General features: G+C 35.1%; 7 protein-coding genes across 11 annotated transcripts in view; 3 read left to right on the top strand and 4 right to left on the bottom strand.

Moving 5' to 3' along the window:
• Positions 1-42: 42 nt before the first annotated feature.
• On the bottom strand, positions 43-3,243 carry LOC106660198 (acyl-protein thioesterase 2). Its single transcript, XM_014383089.2, has 7 exons — positions 3,000-3,243; positions 2,203-2,270; positions 1,322-1,353; positions 1,182-1,247; positions 815-1,109; positions 575-739; positions 43-495 (listed from the first exon to the last, which is right to left on the bottom strand). Exons 1-7 carry the CDS (start codon positions 3,013-3,015, stop codon positions 448-450), a joined length of 690 nt encoding a protein of 229 aa, XP_014238575.1. The 5' UTR covers positions 3,016-3,243; the 3' UTR covers positions 43-447.
• Positions 3,244-3,517: 274 nt separating this feature from the next.
• On the bottom strand, positions 3,518-6,691 carry LOC106660227 (PRKCA-binding protein). 5 transcript variants are annotated; one of them, XM_014383153.2, is made up of 8 exons: positions 6,622-6,669; positions 6,396-6,491; positions 6,248-6,322; positions 5,966-6,118; positions 5,805-5,864; positions 5,109-5,427; positions 4,832-5,027; positions 3,518-4,730 (listed from the first exon to the last, which is right to left on the bottom strand). In XM_014383153.2, the coding sequence occupies exons 3-8, from the start codon at positions 6,286-6,288 to the stop codon at positions 3,679-3,681; spliced, it is 1,821 nt and encodes a 606-aa protein (XP_014238639.1). In that variant the 5' UTR covers positions 6,289-6,322; positions 6,396-6,491; positions 6,622-6,669; the 3' UTR covers positions 3,518-3,678. The 5 variants fall into 5 exon arrangements, with proteins under 5 accessions (XP_014238639.1, XP_023316176.1, XP_023316174.1 ...); XM_023460408.1 differs by lacking the exon at positions 6,396-6,491 and having other exon boundaries at positions 6,622-6,691; XM_023460406.1 differs by lacking the exon at positions 6,622-6,669 and having other exon boundaries at positions 5,966-6,322; positions 6,396-6,414.
• A 341-nt stretch (positions 6,692-7,032) lies between these two features.
• On the top strand, positions 7,033-8,496 carry LOC106660228 (derlin-1). The gene is made up of 3 exons (XM_014383156.2): positions 7,033-7,087; positions 7,159-7,785; positions 7,875-8,496. Exons 2-3 carry the CDS (start codon positions 7,359-7,361, stop codon positions 8,168-8,170), a joined length of 723 nt encoding a protein of 240 aa, XP_014238642.1. The 5' UTR covers positions 7,033-7,087; positions 7,159-7,358; the 3' UTR covers positions 8,171-8,496.
• Positions 8,497-10,224: 1,728 nt separating this feature from the next.
• LOC106660226 (ubiquitin carboxyl-terminal hydrolase 10) lies at positions 10,225-15,813 on the top strand. The gene is made up of 8 exons (XM_014383149.2): positions 10,225-10,518; positions 11,535-11,659; positions 12,307-12,523; positions 12,607-13,093; positions 13,175-14,277; positions 14,367-15,079; positions 15,178-15,406; positions 15,489-15,813. The coding sequence occupies exons 2-8, from the start codon at positions 11,639-11,641 to the stop codon at positions 15,773-15,775; spliced, it is 3,057 nt and encodes a 1,018-aa protein (XP_014238635.1). The 5' UTR covers positions 10,225-10,518; positions 11,535-11,638; the 3' UTR covers positions 15,776-15,813.
• Positions 15,814-16,896: 1,083 nt separating this feature from the next.
• Positions 16,897-18,092, bottom strand: LOC106660090 (uncharacterized protein C16orf52 homolog A). Its single transcript, XM_014382929.2, has 3 exons — positions 17,683-18,092; positions 17,376-17,588; positions 16,897-17,301 (listed from the first exon to the last, which is right to left on the bottom strand). The coding sequence occupies exons 1-3, from the start codon at positions 17,783-17,785 to the stop codon at positions 17,114-17,116; spliced, it is 504 nt and encodes a 167-aa protein (XP_014238415.1). The 5' UTR covers positions 17,786-18,092; the 3' UTR covers positions 16,897-17,113.
• Positions 18,093-18,284: 192 nt separating this feature from the next.
• LOC106660091 (adrenodoxin) lies at positions 18,285-20,227 on the top strand. The gene is made up of 4 exons (XM_014382930.2): positions 18,285-18,915; positions 19,017-19,129; positions 19,201-19,333; positions 19,535-20,227. Exons 1-4 carry the CDS (start codon positions 18,764-18,766, stop codon positions 19,623-19,625), a joined length of 489 nt encoding a protein of 162 aa, XP_014238416.1. The 5' UTR covers positions 18,285-18,763; the 3' UTR covers positions 19,626-20,227.
• A 513-nt stretch (positions 20,228-20,740) lies between these two features.
• LOC106660024 overlaps positions 20,741-23,473 on the bottom strand; it is a 28,068-nt gene continuing 25,335 nt past the window's right edge. Inside the window, exons 3-5 of the mRNA XM_023460419.1 lie at positions 23,087-23,172; positions 22,128-22,252; positions 20,741-21,932 (exon numbers count right to left, since the gene is read on the bottom strand). Coding sequence (XP_023316187.1) covers positions 21,327-21,932; positions 22,128-22,252; positions 23,087-23,172 — 817 coding nt within the window. The 3' untranslated portion in view covers positions 20,741-21,326. The remainder of the gene's footprint in view (positions 21,933-22,127; positions 22,253-23,086; positions 23,173-23,473) is intronic.

The following is a 23,473-nucleotide window of genomic DNA, read 5'->3' as shown; positions in this document are numbered from 1 at the left end:
TGATTGACTTATTCCTACATTTTTGAACTCAATAATTAAAACTTTTAGAGTTTTAGAATAGCTTATTATTCGTAATCGTGAAATGCAAAAATATTTTGCCATTACAAAATATTACAGTACAATTTTTTTCTAGAAATAAATTTACTTTTATCTATTGATATTCACTAGCAATCGTTAGGTATACTTTGTCTTCATGTACAATTGTAGTATAATGGAAATTCGTAGTTTAGAGTAGAAAGTTGATAGTTTACTCTTTGAGGGCAAATTTTTCGACTCATTTCTACGATCGCGTCTTCATGAAACGAAGAAACAGTTTTATTTTAAATAACTAGTTATTTCGCTAAAATTATATTAGAATAGAACTGGAATCATTTGCTCAGAACTTCGAGATTAAAAATTGCAGGTCGGTAAAATAATAGTTGATTGATATAGTTCACTTTTGATATATTAAGGCTTCAACACTTTGTCAACAAAATCTTTGACATCTTGCAATTCCTAAAATAAAGCAATAAAGTAATTAAATTAGTAAAGTTCATTATTTCAAAGTTAAAAATAGTAAAATAATTTTTATTACCTCGTCATTTGATGAATGACCCAATCCTTGATATGTTTTAAACTCAGTATGAGTCATGAATTGTTTTAGAAGAGTAGCAGTTGCTTGTCCCCATTTATAATTAACAACAGGATCACAATTCCCATGGCATTGCATTACAGGCATGTTCTTATTGCCTTTAACTTCCTACAATATGAACACAGTATTTTAGTCTCAAACCCATTTGATTAAACCTTAGGACTAAGTTAGTGATATTATTACATTAGGAAACTTCTGATGGAGCGGTAACCAAGTTGATAAAGCTACTACTCCTCCTAATTGTTGAGGAAATGTGAGAGCACTATACAGAGCTAATGCTCCACCTTGACTGAAACCACCAAGAACAATTCTTTCTGTAGGTATACCGGCAGCTACTTCTTGTGCAATCATGGAATGTACAGATTCAGCAGCTTTCTTAATGCCTTCTTCATCTTCTGGTCCAGATGCATCTAATGCTCTCAAATCAAACCAAGATGGCATCCTGAATCCTCCATTCAATGTGACAGGCATGGTAGGACTAAAATATATTATTTTGATATTAGTAAAATATTTCATAATTATTAAAATATTATTAAGTAACCATACATACGCAGTTGGACAAATAACTTTAACATGGGGTGCCCGAAGAGCTCCAAGTGAACTGGCCCAGCCATGTCTAAATAAAATCAGAAAATATTGATAATTCATAATAGACTAATTTATAAAATAGGAAAAAATGTCAATACTTACCCAGTATCGCCTAAGCCATGAAAAAAGATGAGCTGAAAGACAATAAAAGTATTGTTAAAAAGTTTTCCATACAAGTGCATTCTCAGTTCCATTGCACTTCAAGTTTTTTTCATGGGATTTTGAAGAAAAAAACTAATTAAAGAAATGGAATTGCTGATTCACACTGAATAACACTAATGTAAATTCATTTTTTACTCAAAATAGAAAATTTTGAAGAAATGTTAATTGACAAATATTTACATAAAGTATTAAATAATTTTTCAAAGTGTAAGTAAGGAAAAAAATTAACAGGAAAAACTACACACGCTGTTAGCATACATATGAATATATTATGCAAAGTATGCAATGTGCATGAAGTTAAGTTCATTTCACAATCAATAGACCAAATAACAGTAAAGCAGGAAATTAATCAATACACTATTTTATGCAAATGCAACGCTGATTTTAAGGCGATTAATCAGTAAGCATAGTAACAAGCAGATTTATTGCTAGACGAGGGAAAAAAAAATTCTTGGAGGAAACGATGTGCATGTAATAGTTTTAAGATATGCAGTAAGAAAGTAAGTTCTCCAAATGAAGTAAAGCATAAGTTAAGAGTTTCGTATATCTATATAGACATTAGCAAAGTCGTGAAGCAAGTGAGATCTCATTAATGATCTTATATATTATATAAAAAAAGCACATCTACCCTCGAAACAAAACGGCCTCGATACAATTCACTGTAAAGAAGAGGTACACAAGATCAAGTGCAGGTCCTTGGATTAGAAAAAAATAAATAAGAGGATGAAAACGTGCACAAGTGGTCGAATAAAATGTATCGGATATATAAAAAAGAATATCGCAGCTGCCTAGGAAAATGTTATAAAATGTTATAAACTCACCGTTGCCGTGTGCCTGGCTGTGGCAGCTATAACCACGGGACTCGCCATGCTAAATTTGTCCTTTTTTCCTACGAAAAGCACACGAACGGCACAAAATACGTATAATATTGAAAGTTGCAGACGCTGCTGCTCTGCGTGGCTTATATATCTAGAATGATATGCGATCGAAGGAACTTGACGCGTGGGAGACAGTACAGTCGACGAGCAGCACAAGTCGACAGCTAGATTACTTTTTTATTGCCGCGTAGTGTCGAGAGAGACGCAGTATATATATCCAGCGCCGCGGATGCTTCCTCTTCTTTGCGCGGACTCTCGCAGACCGCGAATTTGCCTCAAAAGGAAAAGAGGTGGGAGAGCAGCAGCAGATTCGCTATGTATCTGGGACTGTTGCCTATATACTGCAATTCGCAATGTGCATGCGCGCGTCTGTAACCGCGATATATATGCACATGCTGTGTTGTCGTTTTACAATTTACATATATGCATCTTCCGTGCCGAATTTTTAAATGCACGCGTATATCGTATAATCGCGGAGTGCAAAGTGTTATCACGCGCGACGACGACATTGTATGTCAATTTTGTTATTATATAGTCGCGGGCTGAATCATGCGCGCGGAGGTTACTTTTTTTCTCTTTTTTGTTTTTTTTTTGGTTTCACGCAATTGTTTGGAAGATAGTAAACAACCGCCCGCGAGGTTGCTCCAGTTTTTTTAAAGTTCCAAGTACAATCAACGTTTGGCCGCTAATTCACGCGATTATACATACAATTCGAATTTGGGATTTTTACACATACGAACCTTGCGAATTTCCCATATCCTTGACGAATTTTCAGTGGGTAAAAACGATACTGCGAGTGAGCGAGCCGCACGCTTTTGAAATATCTCATTTGCCACGAGCAAGAAGTTGCAATGTTGGATTTGTGCCCCTCAAAACATTATTCCTTCCTATTTCCTTGTTATGCGCGACGAATTTTTCTTCCCTCCAAAAAAAAAAAAACTGACATTCATGAAGAGATGAATGAGAACTGCGTCTCGCGCACTAGCCGAAATTGCTCGTGCCCGTCATCCTCGAATATTTATATTCACATGCATGATCGTATGCTGATAAAAGCTCAGCGGACTGCCAGCTTGTACGCGCGGGAAATTATTTGCTTTGTTATTCGCAATTTTGTCATCCGTCGTCAATCATCGTTCGTTGCTAAGATCGCGCTGTCTGCTGCACCGCACGATGCATATTTCGATCACGTGATATGACATTTAAATTTTTCCGCATGAGCAGAGGCGAATGCGATCATAAATGAGAAACGCTGCGGCAGTTTTCATGATTAATAAATATATTTATTTGTTTATTTATTTACATAAATCTTTGGAATGTATGGTGGCTGTTGACGTCGAACAACTTTTATGTAATTTACAAGAAGTTATATCAAATTCTATGAAAAAGTTCACATTTATAAAAGCCATTATAGATGAATATTTAATTAGTTTCTATTTTAATGAGAGACTCTTCGCGTTGAGAGTCCATAAACATCAATGAATCAAGTGTATTTTTTTGATCACCTGGGGAATTCAACTCAGCATTATTATTCTTATTGAGGAATAAAGAATTATTCTGTTTATCATTTAAACTTAATAATGGTTGAAATAAATCATTTTCATCTTTGGAAGCTTTGACTTTTTCAGATTCCATTGATATTAATGGCTCGGAGTCTGATTTCTTTTGATCTTCAATTTGTAATAACTGCTCAAATTTTTCATTCATATCTGAAAATCCACTTAAATCTAATAAATCACTCAAATCTGATACTCCACTTGATTTTTTATTTGGATCTGTTGTAAAATTTTCAGGATTGGTATTTGAAGGTGTTGCTTCTTCAGCTACATCAAAGTCCAATATTTTACTTGGGTCAAAGCCTCTAGCTTCCTCTGTCTCTTCTTCATCTTCATAAGCTGTTACTTCTCCTGGTCGTTTGTACAGAAAAGTAGTCTGAGCTAAATCAATTTCAACTGGAAAGAATATACTTTCTGAAACAAGTTTTGATAAATTGTTGTAATAATCTCCTAGTCCAGTAGCAAATTTTTGTAACTGTACAACAACATCTTCAATATGTTTGTTATCCAGTAACTCTAATTTTACTAGAACATCTGATCTTAATTTAGCAAATTTTAATCTAGCATTTTGCCTGCATCTCAAAATTAATCTATATTCATAATTTCCTGTTTCTACTCTGTACAAAGGTTCTTGAATGGATTCGTAGCTTTGTTCTTCATCATCCATTTCTTTTACTTTTAAACAATAGGATAAGTACTCAAATTTTGCATCAGCATATCTACTTATGGTCATACGAGTATCTGGAATAGCTTTATTGAGATAAGTTCCAAGGTCACTCAAAATTGGTTTAATGGTTTTCAACATGTCAATTCCAATTTTTTCCATCTGTCTGTGTTGTTCCCCAAATTTAGTAAAAGCTTCACTTGCTCTGTGTTGAGGTTCTTTTACACCCATTGAGGCAAATGCATCTCCATATACTAAACACGTAAATAAAAAATTTATAATTATATTTTGATTAAAAATCGAATAGTTTTTCAGTATGAAAAGTGAATAATAAAAAATAAAAATTATGTCTTACTTTTGTAAATTTGAAATAGATCAAAAAAGGCATGTAAAACTGATTTAGCATGTGCAACAAGCCCTTTATATAAATTTTCAGTCTTTTCAAGGGCTGCCAGCCTCTGAACAAGAGTGTCATTTCTCAAAATAGCTCTTGACAAACCCAAAGCATCAGCAGTTGTATTACCCATACTTTCTACTAATCTATGCTTTACCTGTAAAATTTTATTATTATAATTGGTAATAATTAATAATTCTCAAAATGAAAAGTTAAATTTTTTAAAAATATATATTACTTTTTTGAGAATAATATCTAAGGAACGCCCTTGTTGAACATCAGCATGAAGTTTGTTATATATTATGCTGACTTTAGGTCCACAAGCTTGAATCATCTTTGCTACTTCAACCTTTGTTTTTCTTTTTAAACATTCACCATTTACTGCAACAAGTTCATCTCCAGCTTCTAAAGTACCATCTAGTGCAGCTGGAGTATTGTCAAAAACTTGAACAATATAGAGACAAGGACAGAAAGGGAATCCACCCCCAATACTGATGCCTATCAAGTTACTATTATCCTTGTCGATGACCACATTTCCAGATGTAATGGCCATACCCCTGTTCAAAAAATTGTTATATTTTGAAATTTTCATAAAAAATTAAAATTCATAAGTATACTACAAGATTATGATTTTATAAAGGTTTGCAATAACTAGGAATTTTATACTAATTATAAGTATATTATCTAGATTATATACCTTCACCAGTTTTAGCTAAGACTCTGTTAATTAAATTAAATTGTTATATTAAAAAAAAATATTATGAATTTATTACTTAACAATCAGTAATATTTTTGATTAATGCATTTAAACACATAAATTTAGTCTCAATTACCATAAAAAATTTTATCTATGTTTAATATGAGACAAAATAAATATGTTTGAAAAGAGTTGTTAGTGGCGTATTTACAAAGCACATAAGAAAGTAAAACTTACATCTGATCTTGTTGAAAGAAAAAAGGCGACTCATCTTGTGCAACAAGATCAATGTCTGGTCTAATAATTCCAGAGCAGCCATTAAATAAATAAAGATGAAAAAGGCCAAAGAGAAAAATTTTGCGCTTAAATTGTTTAAAAAACTGAAAAATAATGCATACATGCGATCTTCAATCATTGACGAATGAAACATATCAGTGCCTGCCAAAGGCATAGTGCTTTCTGCATCTGTTATATCAATTATATCAATTTCGTTGATGTCCTGCTGTTTATTGCATGGACTCTTCATCAATGAGATCTCATCAAACGTCAAACTGATCCAACACGTAAGTGACAACGAATGATGCGTGAAGAGTGCAAAAATAAAAGGCACACATAAAAACTGAAAATTCGGCAGAAAAAGGCAAAGATACATTAATTGTTACTACTGGATAGAAACAAACATTTTATCTTCTTCGAAAAGGAAATCTTCGTCGTATTCCATTTTGTTGCAGTATTGTTGTTAAAGCAGCCTCACCCTGTAAAATTAATTTGAATTTAGTATTTGTATTTCCTAAAGTATATTTTTTCGAATTATTGATGAAAGCTTACGCAAGAATTTTCTCGATCAGGGCTTTGATTACTAACACAAGATCTCTACTTCGTCGGGTACAGATGTTAAAAACATGTCCAGCGAATCTGGACGCACTGCGATTCGTAAAAAAACTAAATCATCTCACCGCAACAACGTTCATTCAGCAATAGGAACGGAAAAAAACGCACAGAATTGCGATAAAGCTCTGTGACACGTAGCAATATTACAGATATAGGACTTTACCTATGCGTCCGCTCATATTCGCCTGCTTTTAGCGACGATAACAGTCACTTATCATTGTTTTACATTGAAAGCTCTGTGTGTCTGCTGACAGCAATCTCAATTTGCAAAATAGGGTCTGCTTAGCTTACACGATAGCTTGCGCCACCAGTGCGTGCACGAGCAGCTTTTGAATTAAAAATTGTTGTTAAATTTTTGTAACCATCTATGTATCCGAGCACTACTTAAAATCAAGCGAAGTTCGCACTTTTTAAATCATTTCGAGCTTTCAAAAACTAATTTCGACAAAAATTTCTTCGAAAGTATTTCTGATGAGCTTTCTTAAAATTTTAAGGTCTTTCCACAACATCACGAAGCAAATAGTCTCAAATAGCAACGCATAGAGTTTGGTTTAGTTCTGCGACTTGCGAGGGCCACGTCAATCTTACAAAGGCACCGAGTTAAAACTATAACCAAAACAGAGATTGTTGTAAGTCATTTCAAATAGTGCACGGCATGCACACGTCTTCTTTAGCTGCACTTTTTGATAAAATTTTGCAGACGTCACGCATCACTTCATTTACATAAAGAATACCGTCGTGCAGAGATTTAGATGTATTGGCATTAAGTTCTGTTCAGCTGATCACAACAAACAAACTTGTTTGAAGAATAATTAAGCGTGAGCTTAAAATCTTCAAGCTTGGTAAATAAATAAGTGAAATAGTAGTAATTGTGTAGTGATTTTATGATAATTAGTCAAAATGCCGACTGTATTTGAGTGGTTTGAGGGCCTCCCAGTATTCACGAAGTACTGGGTGGCATTGTCAACCATATTTTCACTAATTGGGAGGTTTCGTTTGATGAATGTTATCAACTTCTTTCTGATATACGAGCCCTTCATCAAAGGTTTTCAAATATGGAGAGCATTCACTTGTTTATTCTATTATCCTCTAAATTTTCATTGGATGATGAATATGTACTTCCTCTACAACTACTCACTTAGACTAGAAAAAAAGGAATATGATGGGAGACCAGCAGATTATTTTTACTTATTAATATTTAATTGGGCATGCTGTATTGTAGCAGCTATATTATTAAATTTCCCATTGTTAATGAATGCTATGATAGTCAGTATCATCTACGTTTGGTGTCAGTTAAACAAAGATGTTATTGTACAATTTTGGTTTGGTAAGTTTGTTTTTATTTTTAATTTTTTATTGTAATTATAAGAAATATATAAGCAGATATTTATTATTATATTGTATGCATAATTTTAGGTTTACGCTTCCAAGCGATGTACTTGCCATGGGTGTTACTTGCTGTTAACTTCATTACAAATCACGATGCTACAGAAGAATTAATAGGAATCTTATGTGGTCATTTGTACTTCTTTTTGAAATTCAAGTATCCACAAGAATTTGGTGGTCCAAGTTTACTCAACACTCCAGCTATTTTAGAATATTATTTCCCTCCTACTAGTAATGTTAGAGGATTTGGCGCCGCTCCTTCACAAAATACTGGAAATATACATAGAGGACATGTTTGGGGAGCTGGACGTGTTCTTGGAGATTAATTAAAATGGTTCAAATTATAATTATGGATTATCTGATTATTATGTTGATTATTTATACTTGAGTCTACATTAGAAAGAAAAAAATTTTTTGTATAAAAACTGACATCTATTAATTTGCTTCTTGTAAAACGCACTTTAAATAATTTTGTAATTTTTTCATTACTAATTGTTAATAATAAACAAGGTGTGTGCAAAAGGAACGTGTGATGGAAATGAAAAAATGAAAAAATTTGTGAGTCATGTTGTTAAAAATGAATGTGAAATATTCTTTTTACTGATTAGGTTTAAGAAAAACTGATAATAAAAATTTACAAATTAAAAGAGAATTCATTTGTTCTGAAAAAATTATTTTTAAAAAACTTTATCAAAAATGAAATTTTCTTTTTGGCTGTAAGCCCGAAATGGTTAATTCCGTTGGGATGAACTTGAAAATGCTCAAAAAACGAGGTCAACCAACCATATGTTTCCGATAAATCCCGAATTTTCTATTCTACCACTCGCTCTCAGAAGATAACAATTTTGATTTTTTATCCAAGTTAATATTATAACGATGGGATTGAAGATAGCATCGAAGCACCTACAATGGAAAATAATACAACTCTTTGTGAAATTAAAACTACATTCATAAAACCTCGTTCTTTCGACTAAATTGAGTCTAAATTCTTCGGAGAAATTTTAATGCATTTTATCAATCAGGAAAGGCCACGTTCAGTGAGAAATCTCCACTGAAACGGTTGTAATTACTGTGTATGCTTGTATTCATTATACTAACTAGAAATCGATATATACATCTTTCTGTAGATAGGTTTTAAATGATATGTTTCACTCATATTATTTCTGAATTACATTCATGCATTTATGTCACATATTTTAAACAATATACACCTATTTACAATTTACAATGATTATTTGAATAATTAATTTAAAAAAATAACTTTCGACAAATATTCATTTTAGAAAATACCCAGTAATTTTCATAATCTTTCATTTTAATTGATGAGGGAGACCTCCTTATTTTTTAAACATTTTATAAAAATATTGAAAAACCGAAAATTGTGTCTTATTCAAAACATAGCTATTGAAACTCGTGTTTTAATAATCGAAGTACGTTATCAAGCAAGTGAGATGTGTTACTCACATTTTATTTCATAATCTAAATTGTTTATATTTCAATAACGCAAATTTCGCAAGTAAAAATAATGCCCACAAATGAAAGGGAATTCAGAGAGCCATCACCAAATTTAACAAAGTGACATTTTTTGAAATTTCGCGTTAACTTAACAATGGGTCTATACAAGTACATTTGTCGGCTTTCGTCCTAGGTAAAAATATCTCTTAATTCAAACGAATTGCAGATCGATCATGGTGACTATTATTTATGAAAATTAGTTCAGATCGGACATTTTTTTAACTTTTTGTTTTTGATAAGTTTGTATCAGCAGGTAAAAATATCTCTTTATTTAAACGAATAGCAGATCGTAATTGCATTTGAAGGTGAGGACCATTGGTCCAAGGAAAATCGTTCATGTGTGAGTCAGATTAGGATCAAAAGCGAAAGTATAACTGAAAAGACATTATTTTGTACAATTGGAAACAGCTTATAATAGCATCGTGAAGTGATACTTTAATAAAATCATGGAATTCGACTTTCATTCAGGAGCCGTTTGAATTTCTAACATAACGGGCGCGCGAAAGTATCAGATGTCCAACATATGCAGGCAGTACGAATAACGAAACGAGCCGGCACAGCCCAAGCTGCGCTGGTCACTATCTCTCTTTTCCGACAGTGGCCAGCACGGCGCGCGGACGACGCGGCTTAAAATGGCATACCAATGACAATAAATGGTCCCTGCGTATGCCGCTTGCTGCGTATAGAGCCACGTTGCTTATGTGCCGACGATCGAGCAAGCTCACCGCATGCGGGGGCTCTAAAATATCATTGCAATGGTGGCGTCTGTGTCGTCGTGCGACCGTCTATTTCACCCGAGGCATGCGCAAGCCGATCTTTCGGCGTCCATCCATCGGCGACATTATGGAACGAGAAGAAAATGATGCAATAATCTCGATTGTATTCTGCTCGTGTGCCCCGTAGAGCTGCCGTGTGGACGCGTGTAGCCCCTTTCTCGTGCCAGTAAGTAAAGTTCGGGATAATTCCATCCGACGTCGATCAACGTTATATACCGCGGCTCGTCGTGTGCCACGAGACATCCGCGTGAGTGGATAGAAGTGTCGCTCGAATCCCTTTTTTTTGCATGCACGATAGCATGTGTTTTGCCTGCAAAACTGCAACGAGACATTTTCCAGCGTTCATGAACTGCTGCCTCTCGTGCGGCAACCATAAGCTGAACGTAAGTACGCTCAATCATTAGAATCATTTGCGATTGGCTCTCGGTTAACTTGGTTAGCTTTGCCTTCCTCGTTACGTTAAACTTACTTTGATGCAGAGATATATCGAGCACGACGGTTAAAAAAACCACTATGACGTTGTGTGTCCACCTTTTTACCGAAGATCTGTAATGAGGATTCTTCGTTTTCTCACAGTAACAGACCGACCGCAAAGCGAAAAATTGAATATCTGAAAATAATCGAGAGAATATAACCACGCGCGAGAGGGACCACGTGCTTTAAGGATAATTCCAACGATTCATACGACAGTCCTTACACGTCGCGTACAAGTTTTTTTTAAAACAAACAATATCTACTTTTACGACTTCAATTATTTGTTAACGTAACAGGTGAAAAAAAATCATTGATATAACCTACATGGTTTCGAGTGTAACTTACTGAAGCTCGTACAACTTTTTCGGGACATCGATCAATGAGAATTTTAAGTAAAAATAAAAAGGACGAACGCGCGTACCTCACAAATTTCTCGGCGCGTCGAATAGAAATTAGTCGAAAATTTGGATCTATCTACATCCATTAGAGGAGGGTTCTTAATCTATAGTAAAAGCACATCATTAGGAAAATAGTATCATAGAGGGGGAAAAGTGAAAGTAATCTTGAAGCCAGCAGCAGCCTGAAAGGTCTGCGGCTCGGGCACATCGTCAGTGTGCGAGCACTCGCTTAGCAAAGTAGTAAGTCACCTTCGTAACTCCGTGTAGACACGCACTACTCTCTCTTAGCTCGGATTCTCCACGAGCGATGTGGTGAACTCCATAGGCTCTGCTGCCTGCCGTATGCGTGCGTGTGTGTCGTGTAAGAGCCTCGTGGTCGCGCTAAGACTGATTCGTGCAGTGCAGGCGGGTCATAAATCGGACAATTTCTGTTTTTTTAAGTTCGATCGTGACCGAGAGCCTAGTCAATCAAGTGTTTCCGAAATTGAAAGTTTATTTATTTTCTAAAAATAATTCGTTTTATTTAGTGAATGCTCTGCAAGTGCAACTACTCGTCTGAAACATCCTGACATCGCCGCGTATCTGAAATTTCGACCTTACATGCTTTCATTAAAGCTAGAGCCTCGACACTATGGATTCAATGTATCAACAGGTAAGCAATTATTACATTCACTTATTTTTTACAGTTATTTGTCTTTTTATTTTATTTTTTTACAATGAACCTTTCGGGACTTCGACTGAATTCGCATGTTCCATCGCTCGTATGCGTATCACATGATGTTTCATAGGTTACGTTATCATTGTTAGTAGTTGATTTTTCATCAAATTTGTTGATTAAATACTCTAAATTTTTTTGCTTCTTCATATTAATTACATAGATATTTCAAAAATTAAAAATTTTTCTGAATTCATTAAGCTTCATTTTGAAACTTAGAGGTTAGATTTTTCTCACGTTCGTTTCAATAGTAGCTTATCCCCAATCGACATTTAAATCATTTTAGTTGCTTATCTTAGCTCACATTCTTCAAATCATTACACATTTTTAGCCTTTGGGTTCTAGTCTTTGCACTTGTACTTAACAACTTAAAAATATCCATTTTCACACGTTTAAATATTGAGGTTACATTTGTGATAATCTTGATTGCTGAAAAAACTGATGCTGGTTAAAGTGATTTAATTAAAAAAATTTTTTATCAAGTATTCTTTTTATATACTAAATTAGAGATCCATACACATATTCAACTACAATAAAACATATTTTATTTAAACAAAACTGTAATCAAAATTTACATTTTACAGAATTTACAAGATATTCAATTTCTGGACTTCAGTGATCTGGATAATCACACAAGAAATGAATTAGTTGACCTTTTAAGACCCAATAATGAAACCAGTGAGGGTCTAAAATTGCCATGGCCGGTTCCAGTAGAACAGCAACCGATATATCAACAACCCATGATATATCAAACAGTTCCAGAGACACATGAAGAAACACCCAAACTATGCTACCCATATGGTATATATATTATTTTAATTTTTTGATTTCTCTTCAAAAAATTTTCAATTTCTCATTACATTTTTTTCTTTTTTATTCTTTAGAAGTCGACCCTACTTTTATAAAGTATGAAAATCAAGCTACAAATCAATCGTCGCTTTACATGCCTGTGCCAAATATGATGCAGTACACGCAACAAGTTATGCCAGTGTATCAATCTGAATGGCAGCACCATATAAATAATATGCCGGCTGAACCACAAAATTACCTCCCATATAATCAAGAACTTCCAGGTATGTATATTCCATACAGTGAACATCGAGAGATGCCACCAATGAGGGAGAATAACGGTAGACGTCGAGGTTCTGGACGCCAACACAAGAATTATTCACGCAATATGAACCACAATACACAAGATATACAAAATGCGTTCATCAATGAACATAATCAGTATGCAATGGGACTACCAGCACATCCTTCATACATGTATATGCAAGAGCAACAAGTTGCTCATCCTGCACCAAATCACCCAGTTTTTTACCCTCCCCAAACTATGTACCAGCCGATGACACAGCCAAATCATCGTGTTGAGTAAGTTAAATTTATGTTTAGAATATTCCTAATATAATACTACATGTTTATTGAAGAGACTAAATAAAAAATTTGTTACAGATATATGTCTCCAGTTTACCATCCACCCTCAACCCATAAATTTAATCGTCAGTCTAATGCTAACCAAATGAATGGGGATGCCAAAGTAACAAATCATAAATCTTATGATAGAAAAATACAAAAACAATCAAACTTGTTACCAGAAATGCCAATTGATGTACAGTCCAATGTGCTACATGATTTGCAATCAGAAATGCAATTAAATCTACAACAAGATTTACAACAAGTTGCACAACGAGACGTACCGCAAATAACTCGTGATGTGCAACCAATCGTTCAACAAGATGTACAGCGAGATGTACAACCAATTGCACAAACTGATTCAAAATCGAATGTACACTTGAATGTACAAGGCAACGTTCAAAATTCTTCGGCGATGATAATTGTGAACGCAGATCTTCCCCTTACCGAAAATTGCAGAGAATCGAAAAATTCTCTTAACCCGGAAAATTCACTTCCCAAATCGGAAGATAATTGCTCAAAATCAGAAGCTATCGATGAAACTTTAGTTATTAATAAAAACAATAAATTTTTAACTGCTTCAACTGTCGAATATGTTGAACAAAATAACAAAGAAGTAAGCGATTTACCAGCAGCTGCATTGAGTAAAGAGCAATCTCCAATTACAGACACAAAAATAACAGATCACAAAGAAGCATCTGTAATAGTGGAACCGAAATTGGAGCAAGTCAAAGAAGAAAAGAAGGTACAAATCACTGGGCCACAAAAGACTGAAAAAACTCTTTCAGATAAAAATAACGAAGTGCCTGCTACTGTAGAAACAAAAACGTCCAGTGAACCTCCGAAACCAGCGTTCTCTTGGGCTGAATTAGTGAAGAAACCTAACGGATTATCAGGTTCTGAAAATATTCACTCAAAGCCGGCACCTTTGGTGAATTCTAACGTTAATAAGGCATCGATTCCACATGACGTAAACGACAAAAATAAGACGATAAGAAAAAATGTACAGCAAACAAAACGACAGACTGAAAATACGGAACGAGTTCAGACAGAAAACAAACCAAAACCGATTTCAACGCCGACCAATTTAAATGACAAATCTTCTAAACATTATGACGAGCCAATCTCCTACAGGATGGGTGGTAAGTTTTAAAAACTAGAATATTCGCTACTCATTAACTTCTTTAAAAATCCCTAAAAAAATATTGAACAATTAATTTTATTTTTTCAGAATTTTTATTAACTTATGAACTAAATAAGCAAACTGTAAGTTTCTTACCTCGAGGCTTGACAAACAGAAGCAATTATTGCTATATCAATAGTATACTGCAAGCACTGTTAGCTTGTCCACCTTTTTATAACTTATTGATGGCTATGCCCTACAATAAGTCCGTGTCGAAAAATTCTCGCAGTCCTTTGATAGATAATATGATCAAATTTGCTCGAGAATTCTCTCCATTGCCCGAAGGAGCTCGCTTAGGCAGACGCGATAGAACTCATAAAAAACTCGAAGATGCTGCCGATATACAGTCGGGTGTTCCGTTTGAACCTTCGTATATCTACAGTACAATGAGAAATACATCTACTGCAGGGTCCTTTTCAGTGGAAGGCAGACAAGAAGATGCGGAAGAATTCTTGTCCTGTTTACTCAATAACCTCGGTGACGAAATGTTAGAGCTCATGAAATTAGCCGATAACAATGAGCAAAAACCTGCCGAATGCACAAAGCCAACTGCTGACACTGCCACGTCTGACAACCCCGAAGACCCAGACGAATGGAAAATAATGGGCCCTAAAAATAAAGGATCTATTACGCGAAGCACTGATTTCGGTCGTACACCGCTTTCGGACATATTTAGAGGCCAGATAAGATCGAGGGTGTCTCGAGGAGCTGAATTATCAGACTATGTGCAGCCTTTCTACACATTGCAACTTGAAATCGAGGTTCGTATTTTATATATTTACCTTACTCCTTATTTACTCTTCAAAAGAAATATAATTTAATGATCACCACTAATAAATGATATCATTAAAATTTATAGAAAGCAGATTCGGTCAAAACTGCTTTAGATCTACTAGTTGGAAAGGATCCTTTAGAAGGCATGACCTGTAGCAAAACAAAACAAAAGATTGAAGCATGGAAACAAGTGACATTAGAAGATTTACCAGTGATATTAATTTTACATTTGAAGTGGTTCGACTACAATCTTGATGGGTGCTCGAAAATTCTCAAGAGTGTGGAATTCCCTATAGACCTTAAAATCGATAGTAGTAAGTACTCATCATAAAATTTTCGTTAATAATACCGTAGCATCAAATGAGAATCTTACCTAACAAAAACTTCAATTTTCAGAAATAATGTCAGCTCCTGCCCGACCAAAACTCAATTCAAAACAAAAACAATACAAACTATTTGCTGTCACGTATCACGATGGCAAAGAAGCCACTAAAGGCCATTATATCACGGACGCTTTTCACGTAGGCTACGGCGGCTGGGTCCGTTATGACGACAGTTCACTGAAAGGTGTTTCAGAGTTCAGTGTACTAAACCCACAGTCACCTCGAGTCCCATATTTATTGTATTATAGGAGATGTGATACAATTGGTAACAGCCAAACAAATATTAGCAAAACGCGGTAGAATAATAACAAGGGGGTAGCAGGGGGGATTATTATAAATAGTATATTACAAATTCGTTTAAAAGATAAAATACCTTGCATTTTTATATCGTCTAAATTAAATTTGAGATTTATATATAAGTAACTTATAAAAAAAATGAATTAAGCGTTAAAAAATCGAAAAATATATTATTGTAGAAAGAATGTTACACTTTTTAAATGTATCATATTCATATCGTTATATATATAAATATATAAATAATGCGATCGTTATGATTTTGATGTAAGTAATATTTGGTATGTGAAATAAAGATGTATAGAGAACTGGGAACACTTACTGATTGCAGGAAAAAAATTATTATCGTAAAAGGAGAAAATTTTTTAGTTATTTATAGGTAAAATTTGACTTAAGAGAAAAATAATAGTAGTTAGTTTCTATACAAATTTTTACACTCTCCTTTTTAGATAATCCGTTGGTCAATTAGCTTTTGTTCCTGGTTCTTTATGTTAATAATAAATAAAAATAATTACTTTCATTAAACCTAAAATTTTATTTAACCTTAAGTTATCATATACACTCAATATCTACAATTCTACATTTGAACGTAATATAGTCACCGGAAGATTCATCTATATTTATTTTAAGTTTTCTAGATAGATCTTTACAAACGATTTCTTAATTTATTTACAAAAGTCTTACTGCATAATTAATAATGATATATCACAACCATTAATATAAAAACTGTTTGTACAATAAAAAAGTGTGTTTGCTCATTAGTTTGATACAAATAAATGAGCAAATTTGGACGTTTTATGATTTTAAATTAAATGCAGTTGCTAGTTCATCTACTTCGATTGATTTTAAGGAATTATTCAATTATGAAAATATTATAAATAAGTGATAAAAATATTGCTTTTACCTTATATACATTTTGAAATGATTTATCTATTTCGTCCGAAAACAAACAACGATTAATGACATTCATTTTTCTTAATTTCAAGTTAATTACAGTACAGAAATAAAAGAGAATTGAAAACAATTCCATCTTTTGTTTTTCCAGTTTCGTCTTCATTTCTAATTACAATTTTTTTTTTATTTTGAAAATTTCAAAATACTATGCGTAGTTGAAAAATTCAACCCAGTTTTGAATGACTTTAAAAAAATGAATGTAACTTAAAACCTACTTATATGAAAATACTGATGTTTCTGACAAATTTTATAAACTCAACAATTAAAATAAAATTATAGCCTGAAACGTTCCAAGAGTTCTTCGAGTCTTGGAATGTCACGCCTATATATGTAAGGAATACATAAAATACTCAACAATAGGGAAAAGAAAAAAAAATTTGTCAGAAGATGCTAAAATTGTGGTAAACACACTTTACCAGCAAATAGCTCAGAAATTACAGTTATCCAGAGAGCTAAAACAAATAATATGTAAGAAATCCCAACTTGGTGTGAATTAGGCAATTGATAAGGTTGTCCACCTATTTCATCCATATTAAATCCCATGGGAAATATTACAGCTGCCAGGCAAAACAATACCACTGCAAACATTAAACACAAATTTAAGTTACTGCTTACTTTTTCAATTCAAAAAATTGAATCAAAAACAACTTACTGGCAGTAAATCCGACCCATCGAGCGTAAGGTATTACATTTCTATCCCAGTGAGAACTGATCAAAAGTATAACAGTGGTTGTAATTAATGCACAACCAATTATTATACAAATCAAAGCCATCCACCATTCTGGTTTTAAATCGGGTTTGTAACAAATTTGAGGTCTGTTGTATAAAGTCATACATGACCATAATAAACCTAATCTTGTTTCCCCTAAAAAAATATGAATTAGCAAATTAAATTAAACCATTAAGTAAAACTTATGATTGCCATATTAAATGAATTTAATAAGAATCTCAATATTTACCTCCGACATCAGTAATAATCCAGTCTGGCATAGCAAGACCCACTAGAGCAAACATATCAGCTGCCAAAAATAAAGTTCCTGAGACCACTGTTAGTTTATCCATAACTAACGCTGACTTTTTTTATGCAACAATAATATATTCAATTCTTCAACATCGACAAAAGTCCAAAATATTAGCCTATAGCTCTTAATCTAAATATTAGCACAGAACTTCTACTTTATAGACTGTACCCAACAAATTAGTTTTGTGTATTTCATTTATCTTGCCAACTCGGTACAGTTAAAAGTTTATGACGAAACAACAGTTTTCATAGCAGAACGTAATTGTCATAATTTGCAATATTTACTATGATTACACAATGAAGAAGGAAGTCCTTCAAAGCACGCCCTGATAATAACACCTGTGATTATAATGGGGCGGACATATAAACGCCAGACGTTTGACAGCAGAAAATGCATACAAGAATGTCATACGTCCTTAGCGACATCTGCGATTGAAAGCGGGAAAAATCAAATGCCCAGTTTATCATCGATTTTTGAGAATATCTCTCGCAGTAGCTAATTAAACTTGGTACATTTGTGGTATAGAACAGTTACATTGCTGAAATCATCCACGAGCATAACAAAGGATTGCAAGTATTTTTAGATTCACGCCACCACCATACGAGGAAAAACGATTAGCATGCCAAAAGAGAAAGTATACGCAGCGGAGCCTCCTCGCTCCGCACTCTACCTGATTCTCGTTATTTAAGGTTACGTGATCTCTCCGCTTTCGCAAGGTTTACGCACACTTACGTATTCGCGCGAGTGCGGGGCCAAAATCGCACACACTAGGAAGCAGTTACATGAGGTTATATGCGACCAGCAGTATGAGACGAGCAGTGTCCGCGAGCGTACCTACACGCCGATTGCAACCAGCTGCCAGTGCCATTCGATTGTGTCAAGTGCACGACGTTTTTCATGAAGATTGCGTGCCTCCGAGAGCTGTGATAAACGCACCCACGCGAACATCGTGTCAGCCAGTACCCACCAGTTGATTGGCCTGCAATAAGGAAATATTGGAAAATTTTCCATCGTAATAATGGCATTGAGACAGAAAGTGATGGCCTTTTCCAGAGCCATGGTGCCCCAGACGATTTCGAAATCTGCCTTGAAAGCAGCGAGGAGTGACCAATCGGCCTTGATTTTCGGTAGACTCCTGTCTACGACCAATCCGCAGGCTCAGAATAAAGAGTGAGTTTTTTTATTTTATGGAATTTCTCTTTATTTTTTTGCAACATAATGGTGTTTCGTCATGGGTTCCACTCATGTGTAAAAATTTTTTTTTCATTCAGAGTCAGCGTGACGTTTATCAGAGCCAGTGGAGAAAAAATCGAAGCCAAAGGCAAAGTCGGAGATAGTCTGCTAGACGTCATTGTAAATAACGAAATCGACTTGGATGGATTTGGTAAGCTTTTTTTTGCTTAGAATTTGAATTATCAACTCAAATAAAATAATATGAAAAATTTTTAATTTTAGGAGCTTGTGAAGGTACTTTAACTTGCAGTACGTGTCACTTAATTTTTTCTAAAGAAGATTATGACAAATTGCCTGAAAAACCTACAGATGAAGAACTGGATATGCTTGACCTTGCTTATGACCTGACAGATACGTAAGTGAAAAAGAAAGTTTTCAATGATATAACATTTTCTTTAAAATAATAAACAGATATCAAATATTTTTTTAAACATTTGATATCTTTTTTGTCAATTTTAAAATTAATCAGTTTGTTTATTTGTGGAAAATGTTATTGGTTGATTAAGTTATCTTATCACAATGGCCATATTATTCAAATGCTAATTACCTGTTTCAGATCTAGATTAGGATGCCAAATAATTTTGAGTGAAGAATTGAATGGATTACAAGTGAGAGTTCCAGCTACAATCAATGACGCTAGATCTTAACATTTGAATCGATTCAATTCAACTAGTATTGAATCAATATTTAGTTACAGATGCAAGAATTTTTATAATGCAATCCAAGTGATTTGTGAATAATCTGTATGTAAGGTATATTCTTAAGAAAAGAAAATTTCACAACTATCACTTGGGTAGTAAATATTTGTACATATATACATACTAAATTTGAATGATTACATAGAATTGATATTTTATGTTAAGACAATGTATAAAGATCAATTACACTTTTTAATTTTCACTCAAATTTGAAGTTTTAACATTGTTGAAAATGAAAAGTGAATATTGTAGGATTGTTGAACTGCTGAAATGTCTATGAAATCATGAAAAAGCTTTATAATATTGAAATAAGTTTTTATTTGTGTCTTTGTCTTTACTTTGAACATACACAGTGATTTGATTATCTATGAATGTTGTTGTACATAAAGTTAAAACACTTTTGTACTTTGTGAATTAAAAGATTCTGATACAAATCAGTTTGTAATTAAAATTAAGTGAATTATGAAAATGATTTTTTTATTGATGAAAAACTAAACTACTGACACAAGGAGGCAATGACAGACATAATAAATGTTTATAATTTATACAAATTTGAAATTTGTTTTTCTTTTCCTGATCGTTGTTAGGCACATTTAAAAATAAAAAAATAGACTGTTAAATATGTGCAATGGATAATGTAAGATATTGTATATAAATCTATAAAATGCTTATTTACAAATATATATATATATATTATATAAATTTATTAAAATTTAATAACTTTGAGAGTTTAAGTACTCCAAAGAATAAATAACATTAAATTTTCTTAATTTAAAAATCAAATTTACACAATCGTTAAAATTAATAAAATAGGTGGATTTTTTAACAGATCATTATACATTTTCATACCAGCGGCCAGAAAGTGACTACTTCTCGGCCGCTGCGCAAAACGAGAAGAGCTATTTTCTGGCCACTATGTATGAAAAATAGTATACAGGCCTATGCCGCGAAAAAAGAAAGCCCTAGAGCACGTGTTTATCGGCCTCGGCTTCGCCTCGGCCACTAATTACACGTACTCTGGGACTTTTCTGTTTTTCGCGGCCTAGGGCAGTAATATACTATATACAAGTAGGCTTTTTTTGTCTCGAACGAACAAACGAGCGGAGCGTTATACACGGTCAATCGGGACGATAAAATAAATTTATTTATTCGATTTGTCGGCAAGAATTCGCAAGATTATAATCCGAATGAAATTCATTATTTTTGAATCAGTCTTATTGGCGGTTACACGATACGGTATCCGGTGCTATAAATATTGTATCATATGAGAAATAAGAGTGACAAGTGTATGCTAAAACCTTAGCTCGCTCGCAACCTCGCAATACATATTTATAAATATTCAATACAAGAATCTTACGTTACTAATAAATAATCTTCGGAACAACAACGCGGGTCACATAATAATGTACATATTAAATCATTCTTTTTCGGACACTCAATCACTTCACATTTTAAATATATATAATAATATACGCTTCATCATCATCGCTCGCTTGCTCGCAAAGCTTTTGCGCGATAAAACATGATAAAAGCTTAATAGAGATTGTCGGTGCAATTGGGTACGAAATTTTTTCTTCTTTTCGATAATGAGATTCGTTTATATTTATACTCAAATATGCATATAATATATTATTTATTTATTTAGGATTGCTAAACGAGGGTCGACAGTTCGTGCGGGCTGCCGGGATTGTTGGCAACGTCGCTGAGATCGATGGTGGCTTGCGGCAGCCGCGGACTCACGCTGCCCGTGATCGCGTCGCGCGATCTGTTGTGTTGCGCTGGACTAGTGGGCGACCGGTCGCCCGGGCTCGCGGGCGGCGAGCTCACCCTGCCGCCGGGACCACCCCTCATCGACGAGTTCAGCGGGACCGGATGCAGCTGGTGGCCGTTGGGCCCGGGCGTCGATATGAGCAGCGGCGGCGGCGACATGGACACGTGTCGGTGTCCGGTCAAGCGGCTGCCGTTCAGCACACTGCCCGAGACCAAGTGCGAGTCGTTCAGGTTTCGCGTGGACGCTCCATTGCCGCCGTTTCCGCCGTTGTACGTCGCGGTCAACGATCTCGGCTGCTGCTGTATCGTTTGCGGACGCTGTTGCTGCTGCGTTTGCTGGTGATGCTGCTGCTGTTGCTGTTGCTGATGCTGCTGTTGTTGCTGTTGTTGCTGCTGCTGCTGACTTTGCAACGTCTGTTGACGCTGAAGCTGAGCTGCTGCCTCGTACTGTTCTCGACGCATCGCCTTCATTGCATTCGTCTTTTCCTATGAACAATAATCGGATGAGTTAACGTTCAGAAAAATAGGACCTAAATTACTGCGCGAAAGAATTTCTCCGCCTAAATGCGAGCAAATATTGTCTTGCCCCATAAAGAAAGATAAAGAGAGAAGAAATCTTCGTCGTATACTTAACACGGAGTTAATTAATAATAATAATAAAAATAAACGTGTAACTCTTACTTTTTGCCAAACGAAAACGGTGTGTACCAGGGCGCAGCCACTGAATATGATGGCGGCACCGATGAGTGTCGAAGTAACGATCGCCGGTGTCGATTGAAACTGTATGAACGTGTAAAGAATCATACCTGCGGAAATAAGAACAAACATCGATTTATAACAGGTACAACATGTAAGTAAGACAATTGCCACGTCGCAGAGAAATCGTCGCGAGTGTCAAATGAGGTCCAGTGCGGCAATTCTGCCCTTGCTTCATAGCAGTGCTACATATACATATATACGTACATATACAGGCGCGCATTGTAAATTACATACAAATTAGGCGCGGTGTGTGCTCGGGTTAAAACAAAAATAATGAGCTCGCGGCGGCGCGTCGGCAACCGGCAGAGAAACTGCATTCCGTATAAAATGATTCAAGAGAGGGAATCTCGAGGTTGTAAATGCGTATACGCGAGCGCGCGCGGCAAGTATATTTTTTGAAAGAAATACCACCGGGAGCCGCCGTTCCTGCTGCTGCTGCTGCTGCTGCTGCTGCTGCTCCGATGTAACACACAACGCGCAAGTACGCAGTGCGAGACTTACTTGACTCTTTATAAAAATTTTGTTTTCGCAGTACTCGCCGAGAGCAGTTGTAGCCGCGGTGTATAATCGTTGCGCGAATTCTTTCCTTCGAGTACGCATACGACTGCCGGTGCCGAAAAAAAAGAGAGTAATTTCTGCCCCCTCGAGCGTATTACGTACAATACATTTATTGACCGGTTCGGTATGGTACGTCATCGTTTATTGTTTCAAGGCTCACTCGACACTTGGCACAATGCTTTATATGCTACGTCATACATTGTTCCGTGCGCGCGAACTTGCGGCTACCGAAAAGTCAATTTACTATCGAGTCGAGAGAATATGAGATGCGGGCACGTGTGCGCTGTAACTTATAACATCGACTGGATGAAAAGATCCTTTACCTGTTAAAAAGACTGGAATGCTTATGAAAAAGCCACTGACCGCACACGTCCGACTGATCGAAGATTTCTCCAGGTACTTGTTAGGCCTGCAACACAATGTGCGTAAATGTTATATTAGTACGATTACATATCTTGCATATTTTATATATGTAGCTGGTATTATATGTGCACGTTCGATATCAAGGCGAATCGAGTCTCTATAGTGCGCTTTATTTATTTTTGCATAGATAGGAAATAGTTAGAGTATAAGCTCGTTTGGAAAGATCGCCGCAAATCGTTGAAAAAAAGAACGGCTACAGCCGCATCCCGCAGCTCGTTCGATCCATTCTCGGAATGGACAAGTTCGTTCGTTCGTACATACACACGTGAATGGAGAAAAAAGTTATT

This window comes from Trichogramma pretiosum, unplaced genomic scaffold (genome assembly GCF_000599845.2).
Source record: "Trichogramma pretiosum strain Unisexual culture from Peru unplaced genomic scaffold, Tpre_2.0 scaffold29, whole genome shotgun sequence".
Classification (NCBI taxonomy): domain Eukaryota; kingdom Metazoa; phylum Arthropoda; class Insecta; order Hymenoptera; family Trichogrammatidae; genus Trichogramma; species Trichogramma pretiosum.
Note: the sequence above shows the minus strand (reverse complement) of the source record. Positions and strands in the feature narration are given on the sequence as shown.

Coding starts and splice junctions, on each gene's coding strand:
- LOC106660228 (XM_014383156.2), top strand. CDS start 7,359: ATGCCGACTGTATTTGAGTGGTTTGAGGGCCTCCCAGTATTCACGAAG. Junction 7,786..7,874: donor TATTGTACAATTTTGGTTTG/GTAAGTTTGTTT, acceptor GCATAATTTTAG/GTTTACGCTTCCAAGCGATG.
- LOC106660198 (XM_014383089.2), bottom strand. Junction 740..814: donor TCCATCAGAAGTTTCCTAAT/GTAATAATATCA, acceptor TTCATATTGTAG/GAAGTTAAAGGCAATAAGAA. Junction 496..574: donor GTCATTCATCAAATGACGAG/GTAATAAAAATT, acceptor GCTTTATTTTAG/GAATTGCAAGATGTCAAAGA.
- LOC106660226 (XM_014383149.2), top strand. CDS start 11,639: ATGGATTCAATGTATCAACAG. Junction 12,524..12,606: donor CAAACTATGCTACCCATATG/GTATATATATTA, acceptor TTTATTCTTTAG/AAGTCGACCCTACTTTTATA. Junction 15,080..15,177: donor CATTGCAACTTGAAATCGAG/GTTCGTATTTTA, acceptor TAAAATTTATAG/AAAGCAGATTCGGTCAAAAC.
- LOC106660090 (XM_014382929.2), bottom strand. CDS start 17,785: ATGGATAAACTAACAGTGGTCTCAGGAACTTTATTTTTGGCAGCTGAT. Junction 17,589..17,682: donor GATTATTACTGATGTCGGAG/GTAAATATTGAG, acceptor ATATTTTTTTAG/GGGAAACAAGATTAGGTTTA. Junction 17,302..17,375: donor ATGGGTCGGATTTACTGCCA/GTAAGTTGTTTT, acceptor TAATGTTTGCAG/TGGTATTGTTTTGCCTGGCA.
- LOC106660091 (XM_014382930.2), top strand. CDS start 18,764: ATGGCATTGAGACAGAAAGTGATGGCCTTTTCCAGAGCCATGGTGCCC. Junction 18,916..19,016: donor CCGCAGGCTCAGAATAAAGA/GTGAGTTTTTTT, acceptor TTTTTCATTCAG/AGTCAGCGTGACGTTTATCA. Junction 19,334..19,534: donor GCTTATGACCTGACAGATAC/GTAAGTGAAAAA, acceptor TACCTGTTTCAG/ATCTAGATTAGGATGCCAAA.
- LOC106660227 (XM_023460406.1), bottom strand. CDS start 6,219: ATGTATCTTTGCCTTTTTCTGCCGAATTTTCAGTTTTTATGTGTGCCT. Junction 5,028..5,108: donor TAGATATTATTCTCAAAAAA/GTAATATATATT, acceptor AAAATTTTACAG/GTAAAGCATAGATTAGTAGA. Junction 4,731..4,831: donor TCTATTTCAAATTTACAAAA/GTAAGACATAAT, acceptor TTACGTGTTTAG/TATATGGAGATGCATTTGCC.